At 45.8% G+C, this 23,562-nt stretch overlaps 1 protein-coding gene across 2 annotated transcripts in view; it reads left to right on the top strand.

The window, feature by feature from the left end:
• Positions 1-23,562, top strand: part of ARHGAP32 (Rho GTPase activating protein 32) — a 146,296-nt gene that overhangs the window by 27,141 nt on the left and 95,593 nt on the right. For both annotated transcript variants that reach the window (XM_031556858.1, XM_010723589.3), the window contains exon 2: positions 10,632-10,740. In XM_031556858.1, coding sequence (XP_031412718.1) covers positions 10,633-10,740 — 108 coding nt within the window. In that variant the 5' untranslated portion in view covers position 10,632. The remainder of the gene's footprint in view (positions 1-10,631; positions 10,741-23,562) is intronic.

The following is a 23,562-nucleotide window of genomic DNA, read 5'->3' as shown; positions in this document are numbered from 1 at the left end:
TATATATTTGCCTTTTCTCTCTTGCATACACAAAATTTTCTTGGTGCCCACTAAGGAAAAGTATTACCAGGGTGTCTAGATGCCCAGAAAGTTGGAGAGTCAATGAAGAAACTTCAGACTGCTGCTTAGTGGAGGTATTTATGCACATACAGATGAGATGTGTGCTGTGGCATGGCGTTCTGTGGACAGTACATCTGGGCAACTTACCTGGTGTTACCTGCTAGAAAAAAAAGATGTGATTGTTGGCTTAAAAGAGAAAGCAAACATGCCATGCTCACAACTGTCTGGATCAACCCGCCCATTCTGGGACTTGAGCAAGACAATGGTGTTTGCTGAAAGAGGCACACTGCAAAGCAGCAGGATACGTGGTGTTCAGTGCACGCTCTTGTCTAATGAGTCAGAAAGGTGAAGGGAGCAGGGTGATTGCTGAGTGTTGGTGCTGAGGGGGTCCGGACCCCTTGGTCATGCGTGGGGAACTGGAGGAAGAGAACAGAGATGGATGCCCCATCCCTGGGTGCATTCAAGGCCAGGCTGGATGTGGCTCTGGGCAGCCTGGTCTGATGGTTGGTGACCCTGCACATAGGAGGGGGGTTGAAATTAGATGTCACTGTGGTCCTTTTCAACCCAGGCCATTCTATGATTCCTGGTTGCTGCGTGCTGAGAGCCCTGCTGAGAGCCTTGAAGGTGCTCTGTTGTCACTCATCATCTCGTGGGAACGTGGACTGGGAGGGAGCATTTGTGTGGCTTTGGTCACTGTATTCATGCCTCTTCTTTAACTTCTCCTCTCCCAGTCTTCCCTCTTTGCTGAGCTATTCACTATGCTCTAAGAAGTCTCTCTTGCACGTTCTGGTTCTAACACCATCCTGAACGCTGCGTGGAGGAAGAAAACAAACAAACCTGAAGAACACTGCTTGCAGTCATTTTCCTGGGCGCTAAAATGAATGTATTCTGGTTTCAACATCTCATTTCTTGGTGAGCCTGTTAGCCTGGTCACTTCATTATCCCCTCTTTTTGCACAAGTGCCAAGGTAATAGAAATGCTTTCATTTTCCAGATTACCCTTGGGTGCTCCGGACAAACACTTTCAAAAGCTGATCCACACTGCCTTGTTTTATGTCAGACTGGAAAAGCTATAAATCTGTTCATCAGCCGTCCATTTAGGTTATCCTATTGCACCTGCAGCCCTTTTTAATGTCTTAAAAATAATCAGACCATGTGCTTTCTCTGGCAGACACTCTGCCAAATCAGTTAAAGCTTTATTTGCCTATTTATTTATTTTCCCAAGAGGGCATTTTATTGCTGACAGCGTGAGTCAGGACAATTAAAGCTTGTGGTGAAATATTCCAGCTTCTGTGATACGGTATGATTCGGGATGAATTGTTTCTTAGTCATGCTGAGCAGCACAATTAACACTCTGTGTGCTGATAGCTGAAAGGCAGCAGTCTGCCAGCTATCTGAGCCTGCTGACTTCTTCCTTTGCAGCCTGGGAAGAAGAAGTGCAGGACCCTTACGGTGCTGTTTGTGGGCTGCTGTGTGGGCATCAGTGTCCCTGGTTTAGGGGAGCAGGCTGCTGGGTGGGAGGAGGCAGCAGGGATCGTGGCCTTTATTTGGGCTTTGCTGGCTCAGCCAGTGGGTAAATTATTGAACATTATTCAGCCTTGTGCCAGCAGGGGTACCAAAATGTTGCTTTTTCTATTGGAACATTTTAAATTAATTGTGAAGAGCTATATGGCTTAAGTATAAAAATTACTTCGGGGCAAAACTTTACTTTATTTCACTTGGCTTTTTGAAGCAGGATTGCAAAGTGGATTTGGTGGCTGAGTGTAATTTTGAGCAGGATTGTCCTTGTTTATTGCGTTCCCCTCCCGACCCCATAAATCCCAGGAATGCTGCCCCAGGCACTGGGTGGGGATGGATGTTGACACAGGTGTCAGGACTGTGCTGCAGGAGCTGCCCTTCTCCTCACTGGGACTTCCTGTTTTTAACTGTAATTTATTTTGATGCAGAAGTCCACAATCCTTCTTGATCCCTCATTGCCATGCAAATACATGGGTTTTCATGTGCTAGCTATGAAGCCCCAGCTTGGCCTGTCCTAGGACAGCTTTACTTCTCCCAGCAGTGGGAATGGGCAGTGCTGTGTGTTAACCAGACTGGCTAAGGATGTGCTGGCAAAGAAAAGCATCTAGAAACGGTGCAAAGTGCTGATACCTGTTCTGATCCCAGGCCTTCCTGCCTGAGCCCTTCTCCCCCTGCCTGCCCTCTGGCTTTGCAGCTCTCTGCCATTGCTGCTGATTCTGCTGCTGCTCTGAGAAGATACTGGCATCCTCTCATCCTCTCATCTTTTATTATCCCATTTATAGGCATAATAGCAGCAGGGATACTATGTGTGGAATCACGCCAGGAGAGATTTTAAAGGCAAGTAGGAAGTGATAAGGAATAGTATTTTTTACCTGGTTGGGTCTGTAAGTGAAGAACACTGGAAAGGAATCAGTCACCTGATACGTTTGTTTTTTCTACCCCAGCCTTGCAAAGCATGTAAGCATCTGCTTAAATTTCACTGAACTTTAGCACTGGGTGAAGCAGGCAGCTGCCTGCATGCCTTGGTGCTTCTGCAGCCTGCTTCCAGCTGAGGGGCAGTGCAGGAGGGCAGGGGATTAAACGTTCTTCAGCTGCTATTTGCAAAACGGCTTGCAAAGGGGAGAATGAAAGCAAGAGCGCTCAAACTGAGTGCTGAGATCTACACAGTGTGACTGCTCATCTGGCAGGTTGGACTATGCTATCTATGTTTGACAGATAACATTTAATCTCGCTGTTTCAGGGAGATGTATAAGAGCTGTTCAGCCCCATTAGGCATAAGATAGCTGTCCTGTAAAGTTCTGAGAGAAAAATGCTGCTTTCTCAGGAGAGCAGCAGTGGCCTTGCAGAAGCATCGTGTCATGTCTGTCCTGTCAGTATTCATTGGCTTTGCGGGTTGGGGAAGTGAGCAGCTGCCTCTGGTGCTGCCCCAGCCCAGCTCCTTTCTGAGCAGTGCTGCATTCCCAAGGCTGCTGCTTTCTTTCCAACCTGGCTCACTCCCTGGCTGTAGCTTCCTATCATGCTGCTCACAAAGCAAAGCCTGTCTTTGCAGAGCAGCCTGTTATCGGCCTCCCCAGCAGTGGCGGTGGCAAAGCAGGGGTTAAGCCAGCTCAGTTTGCTGCTCTGCTTGCTCAGGTGTGCAGAGGAGCAATAAAGAATGGCTGATGAGGTGAAAGAGCAGCACCTTGGTGCACCAAGCTTACAGGACCTTGCAGAATTGCATGCTGGGTACCCTTCTTTCTCTTCATTTATTTTACATCATTTTTGATGGCAGATATTAATTCTTATGGAAAAGACTTCCCTATCTGCTATTTTTTTTTTTCCTGCTGAGTCATTGCACAACTCAACAGTCATTTGTGTGGTTTGCTTCCTGGAGCCTTGAGTCGGTCGTGTGCCTTCCTTCTCACCTCCTGCGTTTGCTGTAGCTGTGCTGGTTCCAAGCAGAACTCCATCAGATGGTCCCATGCTGTCACTCCGTGGTTGGGGCGAGTGAGACATGTCCTAACAGCAGGATTTACCCCGTGCTCAGTAAGTTGTTATTCCTACCATAATGTTAGCATTGAAAAATTATTAATATTCCTACACAGCAGCAGTGTGCGAATGCTGACATTGGATCTCATAGCAGAAGGGACAAAAGAAACCTTGTTTGCTTTTGCTTTTTCTTACATTCCAGTGTTGGCATCTGCTTAGGCAGTTTTAACACCTTTTGTGTTTTTCATCCTCTATGAAATGCGTTTGGAAAGTGGTTTCCTTTTTGTTTTTTGAATATATCTGGATCATCTGTGCCTATGTATGTAGTCCACTCCCCACTCTCTTGATGTCTTTAAAATCAGGTTGATGCTTGGATAGGTATTTCAGGGACTTTCTTGTGCTGCCTGATGTAAGGTCGAAGTGGTTACCTGGTGGTGCTGTATGATGAAGCATTGCAGTGCCTACACAACCTCGGGTCCTTGGCTCCAGCATTTGCCAAGCTAAGATAAACGCCCAGGTTCTCCACACTCAGTATGAGGAGCAGTGCATGCACATCAGGATGGCATCTGCAGAAACCCACCCAGGTTTTACTGGACGGGAGGTCAGAGCCAAATGGAGGTCTCTGAGAGGAGCACGTTCAGATCTTTCTCATCCCCTCTTTGTCAGAAGATCAGAAGCCATTATGATACAGGTTACATGTGGTATTTCAGCTTTGCGCTTCTCGGTGCAGCCTTTGGAGTTCATGTTTTGTTTTATGATATGCCATTTCTCAGTCTCTCCTCCAAAAAGAAAAATAAAGCTAAATTAGACTGAAGCCTTGGCTAATTGTTCTCTCTCTATTCATCTCCGTGGCAGCAGGAAACCTAGCAGCAGGGTTTCCATTCACAGCAGACATGTGTGCCAGCTCGAATGCTTTTGTACCAAAAATGCATACGTGGGTGTTGAAGGTGAAAATGATTGGGTAGTAGTGGCTGCAGCTGTACCCTTGAGAACTTGAGGAAGGGAGATCAACGATCTCTTTCCTCTACATTTATTTTTTTTCTGCACTGAGAAAGATATTTAACATTTGTAAATCATTCCAAGAGGGCAAAGTAACTGATCTGTGATGACTGAAGAGCTACACCAGCACTGGGTCTGTCTGTAGTGCTGACATTGGCTCTGCACGAGGTAAGGGTGGGAAATGTATAACGCCTTGAATTATGGTCTGCAGGTGCTGCTTCCACTTGTCATCCCTTCTTATTTATTGCACTGCTGCCACTTGTTTCTTCATGTCGTGCATCAGAAATGCAAGCAGCAGATAAGCAGTCCTGCAGGTTTGTCCTGGTTACTCTTTTACTTTCCCATCCATATTAGCTTCAGAATGACCTGCTTGTTTAGAATACACATCTCTCTGCTACAGCAGAAATAATTGCAGTATGGTTTGCACTTACTGTGGCCATATGACCCCTACCTGGTCAGACATGTCCTTGCTGACTTATTATAGTTGTAGATCTCCATTTAATTCAATTTAGGGGGTCAAGAACCATGCAATAGAAATAATAGCAGTGCAGCATATTAGCAGTGATCTACAGGCATGGAAAGAACTGAGCATTTTCCTCCTTTCTGCTGCTGCTACCATTGATGTGGAGTGATAGCAGAAGTGCTGTTGTAAATAGGATGCTGGGTCAGCTGGTCATTTAAAACTAGTCATTAAAGGCAGGATGGCTGGAACTACTCTTCAGTTGTTTTTTATGCTTGCTTATCTTTCATTCTTTATTTGGTCGGTCAGGTTCTGGTGTCCCTGAGTTCATTTCCCTTCTTTTCCCTGGCAGTGCTCATCTCTGGGTGTTGTTCTCCCCTGGTTTCTCCCACAGTGTGTTCCCACCACGCCTGCAGTGAGCTGGGCAGATGGGAGGCTTTGCTGTGGAAGGTGCCCAGCTCTGTGCATGCGTTTGGCTGCAGATGGGGTTTCCCTACAAAGCAACTATCTGACCAGACAAGTAGTGTTGTTTCGTGTTAGGAACAGTTGTCATGTTAACAGCACACGAGGCTAATTGCAACTGTTGAGTTGATGGTGCTTGATCATTTCACGTGCTGAAAGCATCATTTTTCCAGTATATGCTTGGATTAGGAAGGATTACATTTGCCATGGCTTTGCATTACCTCTGAACTACAAGTAAATGAGAAATGAGTCCAGATGAATGTCCTTGGATCTGGGTTTAGGTCACGCTTTGTAATTTTGGGGTAAACTTAAAACTTTTCTGGATTAGCTGTAAACAGATGGTTTTTATTACTGATTTGTATTATGGTATTTAAGGGCTCCAGTGGAGACTGGAATGGCTTTTGTTGGGCAGAGAGGAAGCCATGAAATGAAACCGTGCCCAGAAGAAAGCATGAACTCAAAAAGCAGCCATCCTTCCCCATCTCCTCTCTGTGCTCAAACTTCAGGGCTGCTTATAGCAGTTCATTAATTGTAAATGAGAGGCCAGTACTCTTTTTCCCTAGAGACAATTTGTTTCTTCATGTGTTCCTGAATTGAACCAGAGGAAACCAAGCTAAGAGCGTTTTCCTAATTCTTTTCTTACTCAGGGCAAAAGTGATAAGAGAAGCTTATTTAAAGAATAAGTTTTCTAATTGACTGTCACTGTGTTCTGGAAGAAAATACCAAGCACTTACTAAAACAATGCCTTTTATGTGCTGCCAAAGCAAAGAGCAGTTTTGTCCAATAATACACGTATGCAGAATGACGAGAATTGTGTTGTTTTTTTTCAGTAAACCTCTTTAATAACCAAGAGTGTGGCTCAGAGCATGTAAAAGCTGAATATTCTTTTCATAAAGCGGTCAAAGAAGTCCTCCTTTTGCAAAACCTGAATGCAGATTACTAAAGCCAAGTTCAACATAGCCCTTAGGCACCATTGCAGCCCCTTGCAGAGCTTTGGATGGGCATCTTGCTGCTCACTGAAGTGCCTTGCAATTGGTGTTCCTGAGCTGAGACAGAGCACAGCTGGGTAACATTGGGCACACAAAGCTGCCCACGTTGTGGCAGAAGAGCAGAACCGTCCTTGAAAGCCCTGTGCTTTCCTGAGCAGCTGCACTGCACAAAGGAACGCTTGGTACTGAGCTCCTGCTGCCCCATCCCAGCAGTTCTCTGACCATCACTGATAAATCAGGAGCTGAAAACCATTGATGTGAACATCTAAAACGAGGCAACAGATGCATCCTTGTTGGCACAGGTAGCGTGCAGTCATTCAGATAAATTTAGGTTGGTTTCTGCTGGCTCGTATTTGAGTAACAGCATAGGCTTTTTAAATGGTTCTTCTGTTGTAATGTTGTGTTTCTCTATTAGTTTTTCTTACCCACTGGCTTCCTAAACAATCCAATTTTGGCTTCCTAATAATGAACTTACATCAAAAGTGTCCACTGTAGCTTTCAACTTAGCAGAATCAATCACAGTAAACCATTCAGTTATGCCAGGTTTTCATTTTGTGGTCAAGGATTAAATGCAATCCCATTTGCCATTTGTTTATTTATGAGGCGTGTTTATTGACGAGGTGTGCTGACCTTGGAGGTCTTTTCTGTCTTTGCTCTGTGCGAACCTTGAGACAGACTTCAGAAATCTTATGTTATATACTACAGATAGCCATAATGTAATCAGCAAGGTGTTGACAGTGCTGATTTAAAAGATGGGAAATTAAATTCTCTTTCAGGTCATCGCTGCCAGCCTTCAATTCCCATCTTGTTTCACTGTCCCTGGGGCTCTCGAGCTATCTCCACTTTCCATATTGCATGATTATTTGTTCCTTTCCACTGTATTATTTTAATTTCATGGATATAGAGTTTGCTTGGGAAATGGGGTTGGCAGAGGGTGGGTGTTTCCTGGTTTCATTTTTTCCCCCCATCTCTTTCATGATAGCGCAGATTTTTTTTATGGTGTAAGTTTGAGGCCAGAAATAAAGGCGTGCTGATGTTTCTCTCTAGATTCCAACTTCTAGCCCAGGTGTTTATATGCTTTATGCCACATCTCAGTTCTTGTTTCCTAGATATTGCCTTTCCTTGTGATGATAAGGGCAGTCCATAGTGAAAAGCTGCCTTAATTTTGTGTCATATATTGTATGCTGGCCACTCCAATTCTTGATATATTTTTTCTCTGTAGCTCTGTGACTCACTTCACTGGAACAGGTTGCCCAAGGAGGCTGTGGATGCCCCATCCCTGCAGGCATTCAAGGCCAGGCTGGATGTGGCTCTGGGCAGCCTGGGCTGCTGGTTGGTGACCTGCACACAGCAGGGGGTTGGAACCAGATGATCTTTGAGGTCCTTTTCAACCCAGGCCATTCTGTCATTCTATGACTCCTTGTCTTGATCGAATTATTTTTAAACCCTCCAAAGAAGAGGTTTTAAAGGCATCTTTCTGTTGATTGTTGGAGTACCTTTCCATGCTGTGAGTGGGAGGTGGGGGATCAAAGCCTGGCAACATTGCTTTCTTTCATGGGGGCAGACAGGGATGCCGCATCCTGGCTGTTGTTACATTTGCCCTTTAACTTTAACATGCACTGGATTGAGGAGTTTTGCACTGTGCTTCACCAGTAATGAATTCTTGGAGCCTAAAGCAACCCCAGATCTCATCTGTCTGCAAAATATTTTGCTAATCCTCACAGTGGTGCCTCTTGAACTTGCAGCAGCACATCATGATTCTGTTCTGGTTGTTGTCTGCCTCTGCTTTCGCCCCTCTCTTGAGCAGTATCTGTTAATAGTGTCAAAACTGAAGAGTGCTCATTGAAGACAACCATGTTTGCTAGGAGCAAGGAAGATGAGCCAAGTGCATGCACAGTTCCCTGCAAGCAATGCAAAGATTAATCTGCAGAGCGTTGCTAGCGCCCTGATAAAGTCTGTGTTATTCTGGCTTTTTTGTGCAAATTATTTGAGTGACACAAATACCCATTTTTATCAGATAATGTTTGAAGCTCGTTGATTTTAAGCATAGATTTGTGTCAGCAAAGGCCTTATTTAAATTTGGCTTTTTGGGTAGAATTCATATCTCAGAAAGCATCGCTTTCTGTGGAGCTGTAAATGCTTTTGAATCATCGCTTCCATGGGGCAGAGCTTTGCTTTTCTGTGGGCTGAGAAACCTCCCGGCACAACAGCAGTGCTGTATAAATAATAAATAAACGAATAAATCAGTTATCGTCGGCTCTTGCCTCCTGAATTGAGGTCAGAAAGAAAAGTCATTTGAAGGAGAAGCAGCAGGGAACGCTGACCTGCCCAATGTCCCACGGGGGGGAGTGCAGCCTAAAGATCAGCCTTGGCATTTAATTAAAAAAATATATAGCCGGTCTGAAATGAGTATCTGTCAGGCAGACAATTATCTGTGTGATATGAGGGGTCTGGTGTTCAGAGCGCCTGGTGCTTCCATGCTATTGCATGGCTTTCAAACAATCAGGCATCTCTGGATGTAATTTGTCAGTGCCTCGTGTTGTCCCAGGGGACAACCATCAGTCAGCAGCGAGGTGGCATCAGGGCCCTGGCAGTCCTGGCATGCAGTGGGCAGCATTTACCATATCTGACACTCAGCAGGTGGGATGTGAGCTGTCCTGCAGTGTTCACCCATTGCCAGTAGTGCGGGGCTGTGGCTGCAGGGCAGCACCGATGGGCTTTGGTTCCTTGTAAGCAGATGGGGAAGTGCTGCAATGAATGGCAGTTGGCAGACTGGGGTTTGAGAACATGGCAATGGGCATTAGGTGCTTCTTGACACAGTTGTGTCGTGTACAGATGTACGAGCTCTGACTTGGAATTCATAAACCTGACTTAGTAGAGAAGTCAAAAGAACGGGTGTGAAAGAGAGCTGTGCCTTCTGTGAAACGTCCTGTAAACATTTGTTCCAGTACATTTGATTCTCAGTTTACACCATAGAAGGATTCAGTCATCTGAAGAGGGATTGCTTAATGACCTCTGTGCAGGCAGAGCTGTGATTAATGTAACGGTGTCGGCTGCTGTTTGATGGGCACAGGGAGCTGCAGAGCAGCTGAGGAAGTGGCATTTCAAATAACGATGGCTTTTCTGTCATTACGGGTCATATTAAATTGTAGTGAATTTTCAATCAATTACAGCTCCCGTGAAATGGCCAAGTGTGGGCTGTATGGACCAGGGCGGGTTCTTCAGTTTCATTTGTCCCTTAATGTTTACAAAACGTGTCCATGCTTTATGTCAGTGCCAGTGGGCAGTGGATATCCATGTATATAATATTCCTAGCTTATCTTTAAGTGAAGCCGTGTGAGCTCAGAAACCTCCTCCTCTCGCAGTGCAGCTCCAGGGTTTTGTTTCATTCCTACTCTGCTCTGCCCTGGGAGAGAGGAGGACAGGAGGTGTCACACCTCCCAACTCCTTTCCTCTTGCCTTTCCTTCAGGATAAATTGTAGCAAGAAGCAGGCAGCCATCCTTACAGTAACATCCCTTTAGCTTCAGAGGTCGCTTCCATACTCCTCTGACTGTTTCCCAGCTGCCAAGTTTGTTACCACTTGGTGACACTGAATTGAGACCTCACCTGGGTGACTCCATTGGCTCATTTTGCTGTGCGTGCATCCTAAAGGCAGGAGGCACGGTGTCCTTGGGCAGCCCTGCAGTGCTGGCAGCGTTTCAGACGTGTGGGAAGTTTATTTGTCAAAAAGAAAGCATTGGCTTTGGTGGGAAAGGCTATTAAGGAAACAGATTTCTGATGGGAAATCCAGGGGGGACTGGCATAAGCCTGAGGAGTGTATGGTGAATTGATTTGTAATCCAAAGAGCACGTAAAGGTGTGAATTCAGTCTTCTTATTTTCAAATCTTAAGGCTGAGGGAGCGTGCTGTTTGTTTTAATTGTGTATGTAGCACTGATTATCAGATGGGTTACTCTCAATAAACGTCATCTACTTACAGAAGCCTGCCTGAATCTTCTGTGTTAGCAAAGTCACAGCAGATGATGCTGCACCTTCCAAGGAATCGCTGTCTGCTTCTCACAGGCTAAGGGTGTTTGCATGGGCAAACAGCACCTTCTTAAAACGGGCTGAAGGTTTCTCAGTGCTTTAAGACCCGCGAAGGTGTCCGCGTATCAAACCTGTCTGTCCTCCTTTTCAGAATGATGAAGTCCTCTTTACATTCAGAAGAAGATGACTTCGTGCCAGAGCTTCAGAGAAGCATCCATCCCCGAGAGAGGCCGGACTGGGAGGAGACCCTCAGCGCCATGGTAAAACTCCTGGCTGCGTTTTTGTATGCGTGGCTTTTGTTCAGAATAATCGGCACTGCTGGCTCTTGTGTTTTATATTATGCTTTGATTCTTCCCCTGCGAATTTCAGCTTTTTAAATGGGTTGTGTTGTAGGTTCAGTGAGACCAAAATACTTTCCTTCCTCTGGCGCTTTGTCAGGGGGAGGGAGAAGGAGCACGCATAACGCTTCTGCCCTATTAATACGTGCCCCAAAGCAGGTCTGGTAACCAATTAAAAGGTCTGTAATGTCACAACGATTTTCAGTCTGCATTAACCTCGTTTTCGGCAAGACTTTGGAGCATGAAGGGAACTTCTTGTAAAAACATGCTCTTTGAAGCATGCAGCATTGTGGAAGAATGTGATTTTAGCAGAATGCTGGCAAAGTCTGCAGCGGTGAAATGTTACCCTAAAAGCTAACCTGAAAGGAATTGCAGAAAAGCAAGCACAAAGGTGCTGCTCTCATCCTTATCGCGACACTGCAAGCGGGCTGTGGGCTGTAGACTTCTGCATTACCCTGATTTGTTTCCTTTTTAAACAAATGAGTGGAGCACCTCTCTCTGCATTCACCTCCTCTCCTCCCAGCTCCTCCAGGGTTTGCTGAGCTCAGACAGGAGATTGTTATTTTATCTAGTTGCCAAATTAGGCAATCCGATTAGGTGGTTTTGTGAAGTTATCTTACCTCACAGACATTTGACCTGCCTGGTCTCAGTACAGAACTGTCCAGATGTCCCATCTTGCTTGTTATGTCCATATATTCTAAATTGCTTCATTAGCATATTAAGCAGAAGAGGAAATTGCATTCTGCGACAGAGCTTGGACAGGGAGAAGATCTGAATGTTCCTGGGTGGGATTGCTGCTCCTGCTGGGGCAGCCCAACTGCATGGCTGAGATTCCTGTGATGTGAGACCAGTGACAATTTTTCCTTTGCATCACATCGTGTGGCAGTGGCAGAGCATCTGGAAAAGCCATATGTTTGCTGCTCCTGACTCGCAGCAGCGTGAGAGATGGGCTGGGTTTAGCTGTGCTGCAAGGGCAGTCAGAGCCATGTGATGCATGGGGCTGGGGGTTTGCAGAGAAGCCCAGGTGCTGTATGGGAAATCCATGCTGAGCTGGTTCTCTCCTAAGCTTGAGTAAGGGAAAGGAGCTCAGAGGCCTTTGTGGATAAACCTCCAACTTTTTTGAGGAGATGAGGGGAGAAGCAGTTTTCACCGTTACTCAGTAAATGATTTGTGTCTATCCTTTTCCCTTTGGAATTGCAGTGCTGTTGAATAATGTTAGAGTTGTTTCACTGCAGCATTACTGTGTGTGCCAGAATCTCCACGGCTGGGATTCTCATACAGACCTACGATGACATTCTGTAGTACTTAGCACACCCTAATGACCACTATTATTACCAGCAGCACGTAATTTGAAGGTGTAAGTTGTGTGGCTGTGATTTAGTATCAACAGTGCAGTGAAATGGGATTGTAACTCCGTGTTGCTTATCTGGAAGCATCACAGCAGATGTGTTCCTTTAGGTTATCTCAGTCTTTATGTGGCAACATGGGATTCCTAATGCTCCCATCGAAGATCTGAGATTCTTCTTTGTCTGGAAGCATCAACCTTGTCACGTATGCATATGTGTTTCCTGCAGCAGCACCTTCCTGAATGACCTTTCAAAGGAAGGATGCAAAGCAGCCTACCTTTACACCGTGCCCTACAGTGAGAGAGCATGCATTGCAACTCAGCTCACTTCCACAGGCTGCACAAGCCTTTCTGAGAGATGGTTTAAGTGAATCAGTGCTACTCACGAAGCCGTAGAAGAATCCAGCAAGACAGATAGGGCAAACAGAACATTGGGAACCCAGTGGAACATGAATGTTCATCCTGATGGATTATTTAAGGCTTAAAGCACCATTAATATCTGGCTGGATCAGATGAAGAACATTCTGGGAGAAATATTCATTATACATAGTTAAGATGTGTACCCTCGCTATAAGACAGGTATTTATTTTAATGTTAAATAAGACAACCAAGTGTTTGTACTGTTTTAAAAGCATTATCAAACCCTCTATAACACAATGATGGTATTTTGTTTCAAATTCCTTTTTTCAGGCCAAAAAACCCTAAACCAAGACAGAGCTCTGGCCTCTCTAGCATTTGGCCTGCTGGTGTTTTTCTGTGCTTCTTGTTCTGCTCAACTCCATGCTTCTCTGCTGTGAGTTCTGACTTTTAGCAATTGTCTCTTCCTGGATATGTTTTTTTTCCTCTATCTGCAAGTATTTTTTATTTTTTTTTTTCCTTCTCTCTGCATTGGCCAGCAGATCTCAGTGATGCTGCATGTGTGAGAGCGCTGCCTGTTCTCATCAGTGTTACTCAGCCTCAGATGCTGCAGCCTCAGAGCATGGAGCTTCTTCACACTGCACAGCCAGGGCTCGTGTGGGTCACTGTCTGACACAGTGCTGTCTGTAACCTCCAGGAATGTCTCAGGAGTATTATCTCTAATTCAATCTCCAAATATGACACAAGTTAGCTAGCATACCTCATTTATTAGAGTTAGGGTACTTAGGGTACTATATTTGTTAGAGTTATGGTAGTGTGGTTGGGTTGCGTTTGGACTCGATGATCTTTAAGGTCTTTTCCAACTGTGATTCTATGATTGTTGTAGTCGGTTGGGTGTTTTTTTCCAAGGAAATTCAGGTCTGAGGTTTGCTGCACAGTGACTCGGTATGGTACAGCATAGGGCTAAGTGTTACAGACTGAGCTTGTAGTTACAATGGCTACAATTTGTGCTTGTGGTGTTCTGACTTCATGCACATTAGAATGCATTGTAGCTGGACATAAGAGCCTCACTTGCTCATCTTTTCTGTGTTAAGTGAATCAAAGTTCCATCTTCAACCTCTGCCTAATGGCCAGTCAGAAGGGGAGACTTAAAGGATGCTTTCTTGCTGAGAATTAACACTGTCTTGTTGTACTTTTTGCTTAACCAGTGCATCTGCTGTATTTGTTTCTTTCTTGATGGTTTTAATCATGAGCCTTCCTTCCTTGCTCTCTTCACTTTGCATTCTTGACAGACTCAGGTTTGGTCCTTTCCTGTAGTTTGCTCCTTGCATGCTATATGAGTTTCTCATAGTTGCATAATAAACTCATTTTCTGCTTAGTTGTTGGAGTTGCAGACAGGTTTTGTTGTCGCTTGTTGTTTCAGCCTTTGGTTAATGGAGGCTGGAAGGGCTTGGAGAAGCTGGATGGAGCTGTGCTGTTTTCTGTTTCCATTGCTTCTCATTGTAGACAGCTGGAGACCCAACTGGGTGCGAGGCTTTGTCACTTGGAATGGATGTCACACTCTGCCAGGTGAGGAATTGCTGAGACTAGCAACAGTGCAAGGAGCTTGGGAAATTCTGACACAACAGACAGATCTGTGATGCTCATTCAGTTGTCTCTCGAACTTTGCCTCTCTACATGCTTTTGTACTTTGGGAAAGGTGCTTTATGCATTCACGGTTAGGCGAGCATCCCCTTCCCTCCCTTCCCTCCCCCTTTTATCTGCAATGTGTTTGGAAGTGCTTATTATTAATTTATGTGAGTGCTTTGTTTCCAAACCTGCTTCTTAACAAGAAATAAACTGAAGGACTTTCTAAATACGTAGAGATTGAATGTCCTCCTGTTCTTTGAATATTAGATAGGACAGAAACTCTATTTTTAATATTTCCATCCTTGTTGGCTAATCATGGGCACCTGAGTTTTTTTTTGTCCTTTGTAGGATTCTAATTTGTACTTTCAGCTCTGCTCTTTGTAGTTTAGCACAAAGGCAGGTGGTTTTCTTGGGGAGGTCTGGTTGCTTTGGGTGGCTCCTGCAGCTTCATAGGAGCTCTTTAATCCTGAGCCAGATTGAAAGCCACACTGACTGAGATGCAGCACTGGATGGACAGACTTCATAGGAGTTAGGTCATAACACAACTTCTTGACCAGTCCTCAAGGATTGCTATATTTTGTAGCAGCCTCCCATTATATTCTCTATTTTTAGAATTTAGTAATATTATCTGCACCATTTTTCTCATGTCTCAGCCCCCAGGTCCCACTGCGCTGCTGGGTAACCTTCACACGTGCCCTTTTTCTTTCTCTCTGCTCCATTTTGAAAGATGCAGTTGGTGATGCTGACTTTCTTTGCGAAATACTTGTGAGCTCTGGGGACAAAAAGCCGTGTTTGAGCCAAGTGATGTTGCAGCATATGGATTTTCTAACGTCTCTCTGAGCTGGTTACGTTACCACCCAGGAAAGGAGCATCCTTCCCTTGTAAGGACCTGAAGAGTGCTCTGTTTCTATTGCTAGAAGAAATGAAATTGTGAAAGAGAGGCTTTAAATAAGATTTCTCACACAAACCTACAAAACAGCTGTCCTCAGCCTGTCATTAACTTCAGTGTAATCTGATAGTTTTACTTAATTTTGCTTTTACCTTCTGTCGTTGACCATCTGACTTGCTCTCAGCACCTCACTGTGGGTGCAGGGTTGCTGTGCTATAAAAGCTGCCTCTCCCTGTAGCAGGATTTTGTCAGAATTTCGTGGGGAAGCAGAATTTAAAAGAGTGAAACGAATGTGGAACTCTTTATTCGTGTGCTGCTTTCAAATGGTGCTGCACAGAACGATAGCACCTGGAGCTGCACTAAGCCAGCAGGCAGACCTGCACTGGAGATAAGGTGAATGTACTGAGTCCAAAACTGGAAATAGGATTTCTTTTATATATATACACGACATATGTTTCTGAACAAGGTGGCTATTTCTGCAGCGTCTGACACATCTTCCAGTCCCCAAAGCTGTGGTGGGTTTATTTCCTGAGAGATTTGGATCCACATTGCCCTGAGCAGAGTGCTGGTGATCATCCTTCCAGCTGGGCTCATCCAACAGTGTCCACAGGGCATCCTTCAGAAGTGCATCCCTTCTGGATGCGTCCAGGGGCTTCCCATCCCACACCTCTCAGCAGTCACTTTGGAGATCTGGAGGTGCAATTAGTGATGAGGTTATTAAGATGGTAACCTCAGTATCCCCAAGTGAACCTGTTTTGAAACCAGGCTGCCTAGAAGAGCGATACGGGAACCTCTAAGCTACAATAGGAAACCACTGACAATCCATGAATCTGGCAAATGAGTAACTGAAAAAGCAGGCAGACAGCTGGCAGTCGCCGTCCCATTTAGCTTGTGCTGGTAGAATTTTCTTAAGGGGAAAAGCAAGCCTCCAAATGGCAGAGGGGTTAGATTTGTCTGCATGAAGTCCCTGTAATGATCCTTGTTCTCAGATCTGTTCGGGTGGATTCTGAGAACTGTAGTGTTCTCGGTGTTTGATACTGGGTGAGGTGACATTGTGTGGTTTGTGAGGGTAACGAAGGCTTTTTAATGAGACCTCAATATATCACTCTCTTAAATTTGGGACAGGAGTGAGGAGAAAACTAACTTTAAACGCAGTTTATAAAACCGTGTGGAGTTTGGTGGATCGTTAAGGTTTCAAGAAAGATGTCACTCCTTTTAGAGCTGGGCTTGTTTCTCATTCTTTGTACAGTCCTTAGCCCAGAGCTGCCCCAGATCTTGGCTGTGACTTCTGCAAGAATAGATGCAGAGGAAGGGGGTATGTGGAGTTTCTGTTATGAATTTCTTTATTTGTGTTTCTTTACTTATTTATGTTGAGCTCTGAACGCCCACCTGAAGTTCTTTAACATTATGAAGCTTTTAGGGATATGGAAACGTTTCAGTAGTTACAAAACTGCGATTCTGCTTTTCTGTTGGCTGTTTGAATGATTTGGATGATGCACCAGGATTGGGCTTGAGCTGTTTGCTCTCCTGGATGCCCCAGCACTCAGCTTCTGGCTCCCAGTCCTAAGAGTTACTTCAGTGTAATGGAAAATGTTACCTTAAAGCTGGAGGCTGGCTCTGTGCTGGAGGAGGCTCGGGGGCTTGGCTTGCCATTGATAGCAAGGCTGGATCTCATCTTACCCAAACCCCAGTATGGCTTTCCTGTCCAGCACCCACTGCTGTGTGGCACTGAGGTCACCAGGGGAGATTGCAGCGATGGGCTGGAGGTGGGATTTCAGGTGGTATGGATAGTATAGGCCTGGGTATGTGACAAGTGTTCCTTACAGCACACCAAGCTGCCACCAGGCTATAACAATACTTCGGTCAAAACAATTCTGGTCTGGCATCAAACCCATAACCTCCATTTTGCTTTCAGTTCACGTAACCTGTTTTCTTTGTTATTGCTGCATGAATCAAATGCTTTTTCCCTTGTGAAGCTGTTGGCAAGGTATTGTGTTGCTGCATACGGTCCTTTTCCTCCCTCTGCTCTTGGTTGGTGTCCTTTGTGTTTCACAGGTTTACTCCCAGCATGCGTTTGTCCCTGGGAGTCTTTGCAATGAGGGACAATCACTTAATTGGCACATTGACTTCCATTTGGGTTTGCCAATTAATTGAGTTTGATTAAGCCGGAATGGATACTGTATTTTTGACAGTAAATACTAATTTATAGTAATCATTTAATTTTTGTTGGTAACGCTGTGCTTTCAGTTATGTTTTCTCGCTTCACAGCATGTGCAGTCTTGTGGTACAGTGTTGACCTGTGGAGGAAAAAAATCACATTTTCCAAATTTGTTTTAAAATTTGGTCTATGCAGCACTTAGTAAAGGAAGAACGATTCAGCATAGTTTGCTGATGTCCACGTTTACCAGTTTTCAGGCACACTGACCTTATATTTTGCATATCCATTTGTCTCAAAGTGAATCCGATGCACACAGATAAATACAGCATCTCACCAATAAGACGTTTGGGTTGTGTGTTTACATGTCACCACCAGTATTTCTTCTTCTGTAGTGACTATAGAATGGCCCGGGTCGGAAGGGACCACAAGGATCACGAATCTCCAACCCCCTGCCACAGGCAGGGCCACCAACCTCCACATTTAATACCAGCCCAGGCTGCCCAGAGCTCCATCCAATCTGACTCTGAACACCTCCAGGGATGGACGGGGCATCCACAGCCTCTCTGGGCAGCTGTTCCAGCACCTCACCACTCTCTCTGTAAAGAATTTCCCTGGTCCTGGGGGATAATGACAACTTAAAAAGACAAAAGTGGCACAGGAATGCAGCGGCCAATTTTTTTGAATGCTCCTGTTAGCGTTTCCCTAATAACTGTATGAAGGCAGTAAAGCATCCTTGGGCACGTCCCTGTTGTTGTGTGCAGTGGGGAGGAGCTCTGCACTCACCTGCGTGCTGTGCTGAGCAGGAGCATGCACAGACTGTTCTGACCCACGTGGCACGAGCTGCAGCTCACTGTCACCTCGGATGTGAGTGCAGAAATGCTTGTGTCAGCTCTGCTCACTGTGGCTCCTCTGGCTGAAGGCCCTGGAGCAGTGTGGGATCCCCAGCCCCCACTGGGGCACAGTGACTGGGCTGACCCTTTTGTTCTCGTGGGCTGTGAGGTTTATGGATAGTGATGGTATAAATTGCACGTTACAAACAGACACATTCCTCACATTGCTGTGTTATTATAAGGGCTTGCAAAATGAGTGTATCATATAGCAGTTATGTCTTTTGTGCCATTGGAACTGGCTCTTTTATAAGCCGAGCCCAGGCTGGTTTTACATGCATAAATATGAATTCCCATTAACTCCACTGACTCCTGATCTATTGGGTTAACTGTCAGCCTGCTGGTTTTTCTGCCTTCCAGTGTTTCTTTCACTGCAGTGGGAAAATTCTTTGGCTTCTAAGCAGATTTGTACCTGTAACATAATGCAGTGCAGCACTGTTATTTACATGAGCACTGCTTATGGCCGGGGGACTGAGGAGTGGCATTGGCTGGGTTCAGCCTGAATTAATCTCAATTTTTTGTGCTATGAGCAATTGCATTCTGGCACCCAAAGCCCTGCAGGTCCTTGATGGGTAAGCCGTGATTAGGACCCCCTCCTCTTCTGTGAAACAGTAGGCTGTGGAAGTAGTGCATCAAACAGGGTAAGGGGTTTTTGGGGTGGAATTTTTTGAGCCAGCAAGGAATGGGAATGAAAGCATTGTGCTCATTGGATGCTCTCTTTTCCCTGGCTTTCTTCTAAAATTTATTTTGTGAGCTGTGCAGAAGGAGGACTCTAACCCTGGCTGCCTTTCCCACGCATATTGTATGTGGGATTTTTGTTCTTAAAGTACATTCCTCAGCCAGAAACCGTTCTATGGGGCTGTGTGCTGTACGTGCAGCTCCCTGGGCTGAGCTCTTTGTGAATGGCAATGAGGCACTCACTGCTGCTTGCCTGTAGCCACACAGCCTTAAAGCTCTCAGGTAGTTATCACGCTGATGCTGTCCTCGGTAGCCAACCACTCCTTTTGCTCAGTGCATCCGTTTTTGCCTTTGAAACAAGTGCTAGCAATGAAGGAATATACAAATGTAAGGCTGTTTTGCTGGAAATAACTGTCATTCTTTGGGTGCGTTTGATTCATCTGCGTCTTTTTAAAGCCCACTTAAGAAATCCCATCATGACATAAAATCTGCCAGCTTTACGAGGTGAGTTTTGTTCACAGTCACAATAGCACCGCCAGAGCAGGGTCAGACTGCTGCCAAGTTGCTTACCTCTGTGCCTTGGATTCCATTCACCAAATGAGCTGCTTTACATGTCAGCTGGGGGGGCTCTTCCTGCCTATCTGAGAAAGCAGGACGTGAATAGTTAAGAACTCGTGCTTTGTTCTGCTGAGGCTGATCCTTTAAACTGCGGTAAATGGGTGCTGTGGATGAACGCCTGTAACACTGGAGCTCAGGAATCAGAGGTTTCCCTTCGTTTGCCAGCTCATGGCAGCGCTTAAAAGTTTTCTCTTACTTTTTTCCCTTGGAGGGGAGGAGTTGGGAGCAGAAAAAGCACATCCTGTGTGGTCTCCTGAAAGAGAATAATAATTCCATGCTCACCATGCTGTGCGGTGAGGGCTGCGTAGAACAATTCAGTGATGGGGAACGTGGAAAATGGAATTAGAAGTCCTGAACTGAAAAAATGATACACATCAAAGCGTCTTCTTTATTGAATACAGATTTCTTAGACACGGGATTAAGAAGAGAGCAGCCAGGATTCAGAGTTTCCCTACTGGGCAGCTCCTGCAGTTCGGGATGGGGACTCTTGGCCACACAGCAGACTGCCCTTGGTTTCCAGTATTAGATGTGCCAGTGCTGCTCTCTGCTGCTCAGCCCCTGAATAGCACGGATGCTCATTCTTCTGCTCGGTTTGGAGATGTGGAGTCGGGAGGATAATTATTACTTCTTGTTTCTTCAGTAAAACTGCAGGTATTTTTGTTTAAGATGAAATTGCCAGACCTGGGCACAAAAACCAGGTGCTAATTTGCCTTAAATACATCCAGGTATCCCAGGCAGTTATGAAGAAGTCAGCTGCAGTGTATTAAAGCATGCTTATTTATTGTGGAGATCCTGCATGGCTGTTCCAAGTAGGAGCAGAAAGGAGTTGCTCTCCTTGAGTCTGTCTGTGGCTGCAGTTGCTCCAATTCAGCCGAGCATCACTTGCTGTTGGGTGATGACTTGTGCTGCAGCAGCAGTTTCCTGCTGCCCTTCAGTGAAGAAGTGGAAGTGACAAAGGCTGCCCTTTTGGTAAGCTCTGGCCATGGTCCTTTGGTTTGATTTTAGAATGAAAAGCAAGGGGAAGTGAAAATGATGTAAAAGGCAGACTGCTATGGAGAGCAGCTCCAGCATTTTGATTCAGCTCTGCCATTGTTAGAAACAAGGCCAGGTGCTCAAGGAACCCAGAGCAGTCTGGTTTCTCCAGATTGGTTTAGATGAGAGACTGGTGATGGGGGGATGCATAAATGCTAATTCCTGTCCAGTACTTACTGTGGCTTTGTGGTAACCTTGGCTAAGGGCATGTGTGTCCTGGTGTGAGCCTGCTGCTGTGGGTTTTGTCCCAGCTCGGGGTTCTCCCCTGCTGAGGACACCCAGGTACAAACTGTAGCTCAGTGGAGTGCTTCAGTTTCCCGTGTGCTTTCACACTGTGTTACGATTCTGGACGTGAGGGAGGAGGGCTGACGTGTTGGCTGATGAATGCAGTGAGACTTTTAGGAGAAAATCCCTTCACGTTTCGCTGTGGAGTTGTTAGAAATAAATTATTTATGACTGAGGTTTTGTGCCAGAGAGAGCAAAGCTGAAGTTCTTCAAGTCGAGGCGATAAAAGGCTGCAAACTCAAACTTGGCAGCCCGCATCCCTGGGAGGTTCAGCAGCAGCACTCAGAAGTGACACAGGTGACACCCAGCACTCACATGGCTGTGATGACCTAAACCTGGCATCCCGTCCACCAGAAGGATGGACAGACAGACAGGCATTGTTTCAGAGCTGCTTAAACCTTTCAGTGATACCCACCTGCCCCACAGTCTGTGCTGCTCTGTTGCACAAAGGCTGCAGTGGGACCATCCCAGCTTGGAGCATTGCAGCAGAGCTGGGAAACCTCCAACCAAACACAGCAGCCTGAGGATGCACACGAAGCCAGCAGGCTGCATTCTGGATCAAGGCCTGATTTGTTTACCAAGTCTGGGACCAAAGCAGATTGATTGGTGCAGCAGTGACATTAAGCTGTGAAAATCAGACTAAACAATTTGCGTGAACAGATTTTGCTCTGCAATTACTGAGCTTTCACAGAACAGGGATGCGTGGAAGAGAAAGGAGTGAGAAGCCAACCTGTGATGTTAGCCAGCTAATTTTCAGGTGTAAATAATTCAAACTGTTTCCAAATGATTTTTAAAAGGAAATTGCTGTGACACAAAGCACGGAAGATAACAAATCTCATTGTGGAGTGTTTTGTTTGTATTTTGGGAGAGAGGTGATGTGGGGCGATGTCCTGCGTGCCAGGTTTGAGATGAAAGCAGGTAAAACTAACGGTGAACGAAGCGTGATTATTCTGTAGCTGGCTTCCTGTGGTTTAAATGGAAAGTAATTGCATTTCAGTTTGGAGGAGCGGGGTTTATAAAATTGCGGTAGATTTCTTTCTTCATTATCTAATCACTTTTCCTTTTCTGCTGTTCGTGCCTCGTACTAAAGCTCTTGGCTTACACAGGATCACCATTCTGCCCATTTTCCTCAGCTGTGAGCCTTCGGAGAGATTATGTTCAGCTGCACAGCCCAGAGAGCTCAAATCTAATTGGAAAAACCCCCAAAGTTAATTAGTGCATTGCATCTCATTGTAGTCTGTGTCAGTGGTGCATGATGCTGGAAATGGGAAGGCAACCAGCAAGGTTGGGCTCAGCTGGGAAGGAGAGGACAGCAGAACCCGGAGCAGAGATGCTGGCATTTACATCTCCTGGAGGTGTGAGTTTTGCCTACGCTGCTCTGAGTCAGCAGGAAGGCTGTGCCCACTGCAGGCTGCCTGGGGCCCACGTGGTTCTGTCGGATTTGTTTCATCGTTTTCATATCTCCCAGATTCTGGAGAAGAAGAAATTATTTTTCTTCTTGCAAAATTTCTGTTCTTTAGAAAATGAAGGCGAGCACCATCCAGCTTTGCCTTAAAGCAGCTTATGGGAATGGTGCGTTTATCGTTGTAATTAGTTATTTTCTTATGTAAAAGATGCATAAGGTTTATTAAATTGGTGATCCTCTTAATGCTGAAATTCACAATGAGGTGTCCTGTGAGATACTGAAGTAACTGTGCACGTCGTGGCTATCAGGCAGCCTGGGGGAGCTTTCTTCAGGTCTATAGATACTGCCCTGGTGTTTTCTGAGGGAGTGAGTGCTCACAATCTGTGCAGCTGTGGGCAGACTGCAGGGCAGGGCTGAGTGGAGGCAGAGATGGACCCTGGTGCTGGGATCTGACCCTGAGCCTGCTCATGGCAGCTGTGAGAGCAGCCCTGGGGATGCAGTGTGGCTGTAGCTGTACCTCCTGGTGCTGGAAGTTGAGTCGCTCCTTCTGCTTCTGCTCCGGTTTGATGATGAGTGTAGAAATGGTGAACGGTGCACGTGTGAGTTTGACCTCTGTCGAACCGAACAAGAGCTTCAGGGAGGGGGACAGGGAAGATTCTCCTGACTGTGGGGTTGTAACATCAGACTGAAGCTTTGGGTCCAGCATCAGGCTGTGCTGTGCCTGACACTGCTGTGTTCTGGGGCATGGCTGCTGCCAAACTGATGGCTTCTGCTCAGGGAGCTTTGGCTGGACTTGTGCAAAAGCACTTGTGCTGATCTGCTGCTTCGGAGAGTTCTGCCTTCTCCTGTCATTAGAAAATGAGTTTGTGCAATATTTATTCATTCTGGGCCTCCAAGAGAGGGAATCCTGAACTGAGTCCCTTCCTCTTGCTTGAGCATTTGTTATTTTGAGCCTCATTCACGTTTTGCAGCGTACTGCATAAAGCAGAGCGAGCATCTTTCTGTGATCCATCCTGTGCTCATTCTGCTGGGCTCATCTGCATCAGTAAGGAGCCAACATCAGGGAGCAGAGTTTGCTCCCCTTGCTCTGTGAAGTCTGTACTGATCTCCTCGTTCAATTGCTGTTCCGTTGATGTTCCACTGTTCCTTTGGAGCTCAGGGCTGCTCCAGCAGCAGCACACAGAGCCCAGTGCTTCCCCAGGGATGTTGCTGCAGCTGCAGGAGGAGTGGGGGGTGCAAAAATGGGGCAATGCAAATGGAAAAGGAGAGCGTGGGGCTCTGGTCTCACTGAACTAAATGAACATCAGCAATTAAAGATATTTTAATATGTTCCTGTGCTTACAACAATAGCTTCAAGTGTCTCTGTGAAAGCTCACCTCCCACGGATGAGCAGCTCTGTCATTAAAGTGGTTTTGTGCTGCATGAACCAGCTGCTTCCAGGGTCTGTGCATGAATGCTGCA

The sequence above is a fragment of the Meleagris gallopavo genome, chromosome 26 (genome assembly GCF_000146605.3).
Source record: "Meleagris gallopavo isolate NT-WF06-2002-E0010 breed Aviagen turkey brand Nicholas breeding stock chromosome 26, Turkey_5.1, whole genome shotgun sequence".
NCBI lineage: Eukaryota > Metazoa > Chordata > Aves > Galliformes > Phasianidae > Meleagris > Meleagris gallopavo.
Note: the sequence above shows the minus strand (reverse complement) of the source record. Positions and strands in the feature narration are given on the sequence as shown.